Genomic DNA, 12,841 nt, shown 5'->3' on the forward strand with positions numbered 1-12,841 from the left:
CTCTGAAGTAGATCGTTTGCCGAGCATACTCATCCACTTTTAATGACTTTATGTAATTTCGTCTCATTAATAAAATATGCAATATAATTTTGTTGGTGGGTAAGGATCCATGCCTTGATGTGTTGTGCTCACTGGAGGGCCCAAGGGTGGAAGGAGAGAGGATAAGAGGGTTGTGGGTGTGTGCAGCTGTGGAGCCTCAGGCATCCCAGTGATCCTCCAAAAACATCTTCTGACATTCAGAACTTTGAAAATATGTGCATACACAAAAGTTCTACTCCTAATATTTGACAACGATTGCTATTTTGAGGAAAGTATCTAAGGTTTTTGAACGTCACTCTCAGGGCAAACGCACACAAACCCACACAAATACACTTTCGGAAAGAAGAAGAAAAAAAAGCAAAGCTTGTCAGATTTTATAAATGCTTTATTTAAAAAGCAGTTCCCCTTTATGGGAAATGACCTTTTAGTTGAAACACAATGACAGAATGAGAAAACGGTTGCTGGTTTGAACAATATCCAATTAGACGAGTTAACCTTCAGACGAATCAAGAATTAACCTCCAGGTCTTCAGCAGCCAATCAGCGCACGGATTTATCCCATTAACTTTCTCTGTTGAGATAAGTAGCTTTCTGGTTTTAATGTGTATCACAACAGTCAACATGAGAATGACAGCTGTTAAAATCAGGTGACAACAGTCTCTATTGTCATAACTCTTTATACAGTGGACTGCTACTGGATTGTTCCTTACCCCTGACTGAAATGTGGTTTAACGAATCACTGAGCTGATTGTTTCTAGTAAGAATACAGTTAACTCACTGTAAAGCCTCAATTATTAAAAGACACATGCTGCAGTCTTCAGAATATGTTTATGTCAGCTCTTGTAAATTGTGATTATGTTTAGTAGATTGTCGTGTTTCCTGATAGTGCTTTCCAGTGTAAATACCATAGGAGAAAAGAAAATATAGATGGATAGCTGAATTGATGAATAATTTATTGTCCTGGCAGTAGGGCAGGTTTGGAGGGAGCTGGAGGAAAAAAAACATTGTGTTGGCAGAATTACAGGTACTCATAAAAATAGCAGGACAGGATGTGATATGGCTCAAATGCATAATTCATTTAAATCGCTTCTCTGTCTTCAGGTGAAGGATTTATTGGTTCATTTGCAATCTTCATTTTTTCTGCAACAGTTATCGGTCATTATCTTGTCTTTCTATTCAGCCTCATGTGGAGGGGATATCAGGGGACCTAGAGGGATCATCCTATCACCTGGCTATCCAGAGCTGTATCCTAACTCGTTGAACTGTACATGGACTGTTGAAGTGAGCCATGGAAAAGGTAAGAAGCATTAAAATACCTCAATAATAATACAAAAAGCAATTTGTTTTGGATCAGTCAAATACCACACCTCAGCAACCACATTTTTATTCATAAGCCCTTATCACAGTGACACCCTCAATATCTGTGACAATTACCAAATTATAATCCATAAATTAACATTTTACCTTACAACAGGGATTGCAAAAACTGCAGGGAGTTATTATTCTAAAATAAGAGAGTCTAGCATGTTTTAGTTAAGCAAAGAGATAATTTACATTCACTGTTTTTTTTTTTCAACTTGAGAACCTAGGCAGAATGATATTCATAGAGAGATCACTTACTGAAAATAAACTGTGTGATTCCCATTTTAAAGGAGGTTTCTACAGCTGAAAATTAAGTTTAATTTATGGTTTTCCTTTATCTGCAGTTCTTCCTCTCATTTTAGCTTTAAGCTGAGGTTATAGGGTAGTCGTCTTTAAACACTCCTCACATTTTACACAGTGAGAAGACTATTTCATTTGATCCTTTTTACACATTTAATCACCAGCTTAAACATATCAGCAGTTCACCTGTTAAGTAAACTCTGTTATCTCAGTTTTATTCACATATTTTTAAATTAAATTGTTTTATTTCCTTATCGCAGCCCTCACAGTCAGTTTTATGATCAGTAATCAGTTTTTAGAGACATTACAGTTCATCTGAAAGGCACACTGAGTTTATCTCAGTGCCCTTGCACTAAGCTGCATCATCTCTGATTCTTTTTTACCATAGTGTTTATCCTTATCCTTCTCAGAAGGCCCATTGAACGCTTTTTTTTTTTTTTTACAACAATCAAATCTAAGCAAAAAAACAAAAAAGAGGAAGTTTTCCTATTCTCCAAATGTACACTCAGTAGGTTAATGATGGAAATTGTTATTTATTTATGTATTTATTAATCTATTTATCCATCCATTCATTCATCTGTCTGTCTGTCCGTCTGTGCTAAATTTAGTGTGCTTCAAATGACCTGAAATATAATAAACACTCAGAATAAATGTCAAATATAAAGCACTTTTACTCAGACCTCCCTTAAAGCCTCAAGGCATGTCATAAAATGTTGTCAAGACAAAACTAATCAGAAGACACTCTTAGAAATCAATTTATTTTTTAAACATTTGAATAAATCGGCAGAGTATGTTTTAAAAAGTACAGGGTTTAGTACGAAAGTTCAAGTAAAACTTAGTATTCCCAAACTATTAGTCCTGGAACACGTCAGCTTTCTGACGCTGATTAAACCTCTTAAAGTTATGCTGACTTTTGAAGGCTTTGGTTGTAGCCACTGGTAGACATATAAGACCTTCAACCAAACCTTTTTTTCCTTGCTTGGCTTTTATTTACAGTCAAACTAGCAACCATGGAAACAAAAAAGGAGGTGGTATTTAAAAGCAACAAGTAACAGTGGAATGTATTCTGCATTTGCATAGAGATGTATGTCTAGAGACGTTAATTAAAACTTGATCTACATTATATGAGTCCCAAAGGGTTCTGGAATTGTATCAAGACTAAATTATTCTACACCTTCAGGCTGGCCACACACTAAACACTTTTAAGACAGATTTAAGGCATTTAAGGCAAGATTTGCCTCCCTTGACAATCATGGGGGCATATCCTGATTGGAGACTCATCGTAAATGTTTATTTGTCTAAATTATCCTCAAGTGAGTTGTCAAGATGATTATTCTACTGCTCCAAATCGTATCATAGTAAAATCATAAATATCAAACACCTTTGATTACTATGATTCTAGATTGTAATGATTCCGACAGAATGCCCACAACAACCAGTGAGAGCGAGCAGATTGTTCGCTGCTCGCTCAGATGTTACATACTTTCACCGCCAACAAAGCTATACAGACCTTCACCGTCATTCCAGACAGGATTTAATTCACATTCTCTTTCTAGTTTTATGATTTTTGCTTCAACTGTAACACACTCCAGAACAGCCTGTGGGGAAGGTACAGCAAGCCGAGAATATTGATAGTCATCCATGTTTATTTTTGTTCTGAAGTTGCGTTTGATCAGATTCTGTATGTGGGGTATCTTCCCTTCGATGTCGTTGGCAGGTCGGCAGGTGTGTGGTCTCCAGTTGCCTGATGGTCAGGCTGAATTGTCTAATGTGTGTGCTCAGATGATTTGAACTTTACTGACTTTAGTGATCTGCTGCATTAGTTAATTAAAAGGTAACCTTTATAGTATTCTGACACAAAAAAGTAATATTTGTTTCCCTTACTTGAAAAGTTTAAAATCTAAATCCTTTGAGGTTTCTTCTTGAAGTGGGGCCCTATTGAGGGTTGAAATAAGGACTTATGAGGATAAGGAGGAAGACCCTGATTATCTTAAAGTTGTCCTGAAGGGATAACCGCTAAAATCACAAGTGGCTATATGGATTAAATTGGATTGGATTGGATTAAAACAGGGGGCAAAGAGAATAAAATACTTACAGTTCTTAGCAAACAAAACTGCCATTTCTAAATAGTGCTGAGATAAAGAAAAAACAAGATTTAAAGAGCAGACCAAAGACACTGCAGCTGGGATGTAGTTGCCATCTGGCCCATGTTTAAGGGGAAACAGAGAATGTTGGGTCAGAAATAACAAGCACCAAGAAACTACATTTTTAGAATTGATCAAAAAAAAACAAACAAAAAAAAAAAACACACCGGACAATGTTTTAGTTGTGCTTACATAGAAGTCTGCACTTCCAAATGGATCTAGAAAACAATTCCAAATGAAACACTGACAGAACCACCGATTATGGGGAGACAGTTGCTGCAATCTAAACTGTCTACTGCACTAGTAGTGTGCACGGCTATGGCCATAATGTAGTATGCAGTTTGGGGGCAAATGCAAGTGTGCCAAAAATATCAGGGTGTTGAAAAACAAAATCTGTAGCATGTATCAGACCAGTCTACCTCTTGCACTTTTTCCCACAATGCAAAGCACAGACTGGTCAGTGGCTGAAGTGGCATTGTGCATCCTGGGAAATAGCATTAGTGTTAATAGCATTAGACTCTGTTACATTTACGTTAGAGTAATGTCAATCAAATGTTGTTATTTACTTTTCCTTGTTGTTAAATTGGCATTATGGGTAAAATTATTCTTGTTTTTCATACAGTGGATACTAAATCGTGCAGTGTAAACAATTATACCTTCCTCACTTGAATTAATCACAACAGTTGTGATGACATAACAAAGATTTCTTTGACAGGTTTTTTTTTTTAAATATTATTTAATATGTTTTTGCTGGACCTGAAATACAAGGAAAGCCTTTCTTTGTAAATAAAAAACAAATTAGGAATCATTTTGGTTTACCTTGTGTTCTTTTATCCTGTCCATTTGACTTTGAGACAAATTCATCTTTGGGGATAGTAGCGATTATTATTATCCTCCTCCCATACAAAAATGTGATGTTCACTCAACCTACTCTTGGGATAGCTCATTATTAATTGATCATTTGGCTTTACCCTCTGTAATATAATTACTGCTTTAAAAAGCACAATCAATCATTTCATCCAGTTTTTTCTATTTCATGCTTAGTTTGGACTAAAGCTTTTAAGTGAGCAGCACGTTGTGGGGAATATTTTAGAATCATTTTTGTACAGATTCAACAGATGGCACTAAAACGGCAGCACTTATTGTACTGAAAAGCAGCCAACTGGCCATCATGTATGGAATAAAGATGTTGTTATTGGATCTGAGTTTCAGTGTGAGAAGAGAAACAGGGTGCGTAGAGTTGGAGCTTGTTTTCCAAATTAAAAGAAGTATGTAAGTCTGTATATATCCATCAAGTCTGTATCTAAGTCTGAATATTTTCATTGTGTACTTGAGGGTTTGGAAAATTAAGATGTTTTCTCTGTTATCATAACTGTATTCTACTCTGCATTTCCAAATTGATTGTAATTTTTTTTATGTTGCTTAGAATGTAAGATCTGCAATTCTTCCTTTCTGTGTGTCAAGGATAAATCATTCATTATTTAATTAATGGAAAATGTGTTGTGTAGTTTGATGTTTCAAAGAGCTAGATAAATACTGAATATTGTTCATTTTAAAAGGGTTAATGGCACTAGGAAACTTTGGCTTTAAATTTGGATTAAAAGCAGACATAATTAGTCAGAGGAAGCCTTCTTAAATCTTAGTAGCAGTGTCTTACAGCCAATCCTCTTCCTGAACTTATGGCTCTGTATTAACATAAAAAAACATCAACTTTATGCATAATGCATAGCCTACTTCAAGTTTTATATATATATATATATTTCTATCAGTGATATTTTTATTATCCTTGAAAACTTCTCATGCCTGCCTTTCTTATTTTCTCCTTAAAGGAGTCCAATTCACTTTTCACACCTTCCACCTGGAGGATCACCATGACTACCTTCTGATAACAGAAAACGGCAGCTTCGCCCAGCCGCTGGCTCGACTCACTGGCTCAGAGAGGCCTGTGCCGGTTAATGCTGGCCTATACGGGAACTTCAAGGCCCAGCTACGCTTCATTTCGGACTTCTCTATATCACTACAGGGATTCAATATCTCCTTCTCAGGTACGATGGCATACGAGGAGCTATCTGCAGGAGGCAGGAAGGGTGGGTATTGGTAGGTGTGTGGACAGGATGGGAAGAGGAGATATTTAGGAGGAAAGTGGATGGATTTTGTGGAAAAGGCAGATAGGAGGTGGTTGGATGAATTGTGCAGTAGGAGGGGTAGAAAGCAAAAGTGATAGACACTCTGAGAGACAGACGGACAGATCCTTCAACGATGAGATCAAAAAAGCTAAGCCTCTCTAAAGCGTGCATAAAGAAACATGTGAGAAGTGATTTGACGGTCAGAATGGGAGAAGGCTTAAGGTGGCCCATGCCTCAGGCTGTGCCGATCAGAGGAGGATAATTAAGAGACATGGAGGTTACGCAGGTAGAGGTTGTCTGACCGTGATGGGAATGATCATCAAAGCGTACCATGTGGGTCAGTATCCTCAGGACTGCAGAGGCTCAGGAGGAAAGAGGGGGTGTACTTAAATAATGGGCCCCCCATGCAGGGACCAAGGAATAGAGAGTTAGAGAGAGAGAGAGGTGGAGATTGAAGGCTTAGAAAGGGAGATGAGAGAGAGAGATGAGACAGATGGTGATACAGAGTGAGTGGAGTTGATGGAGAGGGCGGACAGAGAGATGGAGAGAGAGAGAGTCAGATAAAGTACAGCAGGATAAGGGAGAGTGAGAAGGTCTGCTTCACAAGCGTTCAGGCTAAATGTTTGCCTGCTGTTCACTGAAGTGAAGCATAACTTATGCAGCTATGAATATTCATGAAATTTTGTTAGTGAGTGTGTGTTTCTCTTTGCAAGTTCTGTAATTAGCATCTATAGATTTCCTGATTAGAATACATTTTTTTTTAACCTTTTATGACCTTTGATGTGAACTTGCTAATGCTGTCAGGTTGCGTCCCACAGTTGGGTGCTGCTGTACTGTTTGGTTCTGTTGAAATTAACAGGTCTACATATTTCTGCATTTTGGCAACTATAGAGCGTGACAGGAATGTTGCTTGGAGATATTTCCTCTTCTCATGCAGCTTGTGTTGCACGTAAATCACAAGTGATAAGGCCACAAGCAGCCCATGTTATAAAAATTTCCCATGCAGGGTTGCTTAGTTGTTAAGGAGCCCATGGTTTCAAACTTTTGGGATTTATCCCAACCTAACTGGCTGTTTGTGAGCATGTAAAGTACATGTAAAAGGTAAAAGGTACTGATTTTTTCACATCTTGTTTTCAGAGTATGATCTCGAACCTTGCCAGAATCCTGGAACCCCCCGGTTCGGCTGGCACACCGGCTCCAAGTTTGGTATTGGTGACTCACTGGCTTTCTTCTGCAACACGGGGTATCGTCTACAGGGGGCAAAGGAGATTGTGTGCTTGGGAGGTGGCCGCCACATGTGGAGTGCCCCTCTGCCAAGGTGTGTTGGTACGTGGTCATCTGCTTTTATTACGTTTTTCTTCCTGTTTTTGATGTGCATGATATGATTTACTTTGTCAGTCAATTTCAGATTTTCTATGTGTCTGGCACAAATATTAACTTTTTATTTGACATCTAACTTCCCATGAAGATCCAATTTTCTATGCTAGCATACAGTTAAAAGCTCAGACCCCAGGAGTTTAGTTGCTTGGTTTAAACTATCCTGAAAGTTGTTTTTTATGCTGGGTGTTTAAATGGCAGATTTTCTGACAACAGCTAATAATACATTTTTTTATTTATAAAGCGCTCTTAAAAAACTCAAAGTCACTGTGCAAAAGTTCAAAGACATTACATACCAAAGAAATCAGAAGACCCTATAACAGCTAAACGAGCAAACAACAAGCAATCAAACAAGCAGATATTCAGGCCGCAACAGACAAGACAACAGAATCAAACATTAAAAGCCAGTTTAAAAGGTGAGTTTTAAGCAGGGATTTGAATGTGGATGAGTCCGTACAGTCTTGGATATGGTTAGGGAGTGAGTTCCAGAGGGAGAGTGCAGCTATGGAGAAGGCTCTGCCCCCCTAGGTTCGGTGCTTGGTTCTTATGGGTGGGGAGAGGAGATTGAGGTTTGAAGAGTGGAGGTTACGGGAGGGGGTGTGATGGTGTAGGAGGTCAGTAAGGTAAGGAGGGGCCTGTTGGTTCAGGGCTTTATGAGGAGGAGGATTTTGATTTGGATGCGGTAGGGGACAGGGAGCCAGTGGAGGTTTTGAAGGATGTGGGTGATGTGGTGATGGAAGCAGGTGTGGTTGAGGAGGCGTACTGCAGTTAACATGACTTTAACATCTCAAAGGCTGATCCCAGAAAACTAGACATTTCATAGCCAGGGACTGGAACCAGGAGTAAGTCACCACTTCTGATGAAGTGCTTCACATTCCTCTGCACAACTCTGCTGCTGAAACACCAACTGGGCTCGGTGTTAGTGAAGAATAGTGGCAACAACATGAATTTTACATGATAAAAGTGCCTTAAAACAAATATCTAAAACATGTATGTAGGCCTATAAGTGACTTCACTTAAATAATGAGTTTAAAATAGGTATGCTCTTGTTTTAATGGAAAACAAATAAATTAAAAAGCTGCCCCATGTGTTATTGGGTGCAGCATTAAGTAACCATGCAGAGGATGCATATGTTGGTATCTCTACTGCTTGAACTTTGCATTTTGCTCTTTAGTTAATGATTTAAAAGAGTCCTACAATCTTTTTTTTCTGCATGGTAGAAATGATAGATGGAAATCTCAGAAATTATGCCTCTAATGTTTTTACACTGAGCTTTTAATGGTCTTCTTAGTAACGCAAAATGTGTCGTGCCAGATGATTATGATTATTATTACAGTTAAGAAATAAACTAGATAGACACAAGGAGGAATGAGAGGTTAATAACCTCAAAGTAAGATTTTTTAAACTGTTTAAACTGTTTTAAGTAAAATGCTAAGGATATGTAATTAATGCTAATTTTAGAGCACTAATTTCAAATGGTAGTCTGCTTTTGCAGTTCCTGCTTTGTAACTGATGAGGTCTTTTTTTCTTTTTCTTACAGCTGAGTGCGGATCAACAGTCTCCAACAATGACGGCGTTCTTTTGTCACCAAACTATCCAATGAGCTATGACAACAGCCACGAATGTGTGTACAGCATACAGGTCCAAACAGGCAAAGGCATCAACATCACTGCAAACACTTTTCAGCTCGCACAAGGTGACATCCTCAAGGTAAAGACACAATGCAGTCGTCCTCTTTGTTTACAAGAAAAACAGAGCCAACAAATAAACACAGGGATTTACCTGAGAGATAAGTCTTCCCAATTTGTGGCATTTTTAATTAATGTTAAGCATACAAGGCAGATCCTGGTGCTTTTTATTTTGTACTACATGGGAAACTTGACAAGGGATTATGATGAGCCACCAGGCAGAATGCAGAGTGTTTTGCCTTGAACACCAGAGCAAAGGTCAAACAGCAGTAGCATCATCATCCCTTTGGGAACGAAGGATTCATTTCTCTGCTCAAGGGCATTTTCACAGTTTCTGTAAGCACCACAGATTGGATGCAAATGACTATGTAGTCCCCTCTTCACAGCTGGAATGCTCTCTTTTTGGGATGCAGATGTCTTGTCTAATGCTTCAATTAACAAACACAGCAGCCTTCTATCTGTGTTTCTCGTAATGGAGCTGTGTGAACTGTTATCTCTTGGACTCATCTTAACATCTGAAATGTAGAAAGACATGATTGGAGAGCTAAATTGACTTGAAGAAAGGATAGAACAAAATTGAGTGAACCCCTGCGGCTGTGTATCTTTGATTTCTTGTTATTTCGGAGATGTCAGTCAGAAAAAAAACAGGTATACTGCTGAAAAATGAACTTTTAGAGCTTTTAAAAAATGAGTAAAGGGTGTTGATTTAAAGACATGTCACAAAAAATAAAGATGTTAGGATTAAAAAGCAAATTTATTTTACAAAAATAGACAAACAAAGGAACAAACACGAAACTCAGAGTTGGAACATTCATCTTTCATTTACTTGAATAGAAATTGTATTTATCATTTCAGGTAGTAATAAATGATTTTAGATAGTCCTTTTTTGTTTCCATAAATCCCCCATTATGCCTTGTTAATTTAGCTTTACGGCTTCACAAGATCAAATCAGTTGGGAGAATTATGGTCACTCCAGTCTCATTTTCACATCCCATTTAGGACATTGGTTTTGCAGTAGAGGTGCCAAATAAAACAGGGGATATACAGGACTAATAGCTTCTCTTTAATTGTAGCTCTCTTTCTTGTGTATTAATATTTAATTCTTCATATTATCGTTTGGCTTTATGTGGGTAATTAATCATCCTTATGCAGCAAAACTCTCCATCATCTTCTTCTCTGTCTTTGATTAGGTGTATGACGGCAAAGACGGCTCTGCTGCACTCCTTGGCTCTTTCACAGGCACATCTATGCAGGGTCTGTCCCTTACCAGCACCTCCAACTATCTCTGGCTTGAATTTTACTCTGACCAGGAGGCAACGGCAGCAGGGTTCCGGCTCATATACCACAGTAAGTCACATTTCATTTCCCTTGAGGAGGAGGGCCCTAAAGCTTTTCCAAATGAGTGAATTTAGTCTCACTTGAGGAGCCAGGCCATTTCAAGTAGCAGAATTTAAAAGAAAATTTTAATTGACCCTCACTCTGCTTCACTGTGTCTTGACTGCCAAGGTATCCATTAAACAGCGTTGTGTTTCTCTACCATTCCTGCAGGAAAAATTGGCATTTTCTATTTCCTTCCTTTTCCCCCTTCCTTCTTTTTTTGTGAATCCTTTTTTCCTTTGGCTTCCCCTTCCTGTAATTAGTGCCCATGCCTGCCTCGCTGTACCTTGTTAAAGCAGGTGAAACATTGTTTGAAATCAGTGTTTCTGTTTAGGTTAGCAGTGTGCATGCATTGTACTGTATATAATGTGTGCCTCTGCATACAGTATGCGGTAGTGGATGCATTTGTATTCAAAGTTTGGGTCATTGCTTGAAGAGGACCAGTAAAAGATGGGGTTTGTCTCTGGCTCTGGCTAATTGGCCTGCTGACTGTGTATCATTGCTAACTGTTTCTAATTTATTACCGTGATGCGAGAGTGTTTTGGTGAGACTGCATTTTGCAGTCCAATTTAAAGTGTTTTTGTGTTTCACCTGCAATTGAGCTCTGAAATTCTTTTTATCTTTCTGTGGGTTTTCTAAGTTAAAATTCAGCATAGTTAGTGAGAATGGCAGCAGGCCAAGTGCTGTCTTAACTTGAAAGTACAAAAGCCAAAAAGTTTCAAGCCAACTTGCGATTACTGGGCCTGAAATAGCAATTTTGTCTTTGTGATAATTACAGCGATTGTGCCCTCAGGTTCCAATAAAAAACAGTTTAACGATAGACTGCAGTTCAGCATTACTCCTGTTTTGGTTTTGCATCCTGACAGAGCTGCAAAAGATCTGAAATGAATCATGAATGTGTACTCATTTACAATTGCCATCAGCTTCTCACTGCAACTACAATTAGTTCAGGAGAAACGATGGTTTAATTACAAGCTGCCTTTTCAGTTACAAAATTACCCATAATTAAGTAGCACGTAATTAGTTTTAATTTCTGATTTTTCCAGGGATGTACATGAGGTAAATGGCAGTATGTAAGTCTGCAACCTTTACCCCTCTCAGAGTGCATCCTCTATTTGGTCTTTCAGCTAAAATGAATAGCTCTTTCAGCTAGGGAAAGATTTACTGATGTATGAAACAGCATGAGGGCAAAGAGGTGGAATATGAGAAAGTTATATCTTGTCTGAACATGAAATCTGATCTTGTTTTCATGACTCTTCTACCACAAGTGCTGAGGTAATTTTCTAAATGTGAGCAGTAACTGCAGGAGATTTATACTGGGCATGACACTTGTAATACTACCATAACATCTGGCATGGGCATGGAGAAGTGACCATAAATCAGCTCTGCTGGGTTTATGCGCAGCCACTGTTGCTGCATAGCAGAACACTTACATTTAGCACCTGAAATAGAGGATCACATCTAGCAGCCAGGGTCAGGTTCAAACATGGTGAGCTGAAGAGTTATGGCACAATTTTCTTGTTGGTGGCTTGTTTATTTTATTTCTTTTGTATTACCCCAAAGTGTTACAAGTGGGTGAGCTGTTTGTCAAGTCCACACTCGATTAACAATTTAATTGTGACCATCTAATTGTTCGCTCTGTCCAAAAGGAATCTTTTACTGCCAAGTAATATAGTGAGACTGTAGGCCTGGGCCTCATCTGTGCTCAGCTGGAAATTATTCTCAAGCTCAATCAATACCTCTTTACCCTGCAGATAAATGGGAATATGGAACTGGTTTGCAGAATGGCTGCTCTCCAATGGACTTAAAATGCTGACAAACAGTTCTGTGTTTGTAGGAGTTCATGCTCTTCATCTTATAATAATCTAGTCAACTAATTTGTTTCTTCACCTGCTCTCCTTCTGTGCCTCTTGTCTTTCTTGTTCAGGTTTTGAGCTATCCCACTGTGATGATCCAGGGGTGCCGCAGTTTGGCTTTAAAGTCAGTGACCAGGGTCATTTTGCTGGAAGTGCCATCACGTTTGGCTGTGATCAAGGTTACACCCTGCATGGCAGCAGCATTCTGAAGTGCATGACAGGGGAGAGAAGGGCTTGGGACAACAACCTGCCATCCTGTATCGGTAATTATTTCTGTCTTTGTCTGTTAGCTGTGGCTCTGTTGTAAGTTGTGGTCCTAGACACTCTGTCTGAGGTAAATCTGGCTCTGTCTTTTTCCCATGTTTTTTAGTAGCATACATTAATATTCTGAACAGGCACACTGTCAACAATGCTGGGCTAGGTGTTAATCCTAAGGATTTATCCTGAGATGATTTCAACTTAATTGAACTGTGGTGTAAGAAAATAGGCTGCTTGTTATTTTGTAAGGGAATATAAACAGCTGATGTTGTATTGTGAGTCTGATCTCTCTTTTTCATTTGCAGAAATGGTTGT

At 38.6% G+C, this 12,841-nt stretch overlaps 1 protein-coding gene across 1 annotated transcript in view; it reads left to right on the top strand.

The window, feature by feature from the left end:
- Positions 1–12,841, top strand: part of LOC121513684 (CUB and sushi domain-containing protein 3-like) — a 309,293-nt gene that overhangs the window by 131,350 nt on the left and 165,102 nt on the right. The window contains exons 19-24 of the mRNA XM_041793592.1: positions 1,219–1,335; positions 5,674–5,889; positions 7,108–7,296; positions 8,888–9,057; positions 10,226–10,382; positions 12,340–12,531. Coding sequence (XP_041649526.1) covers positions 1,219–1,335; positions 5,674–5,889; positions 7,108–7,296; positions 8,888–9,057; positions 10,226–10,382; positions 12,340–12,531 — 1,041 coding nt within the window. The remainder of the gene's footprint in view (positions 1–1,218; positions 1,336–5,673; positions 5,890–7,107; positions 7,297–8,887; positions 9,058–10,225; positions 10,383–12,339; positions 12,532–12,841) is intronic.

This window comes from Cheilinus undulatus, linkage group 8, assembly GCF_018320785.1.
Source record: "Cheilinus undulatus linkage group 8, ASM1832078v1, whole genome shotgun sequence".
NCBI lineage: Eukaryota > Metazoa > Chordata > Actinopteri > Labriformes > Labridae > Cheilinus > Cheilinus undulatus.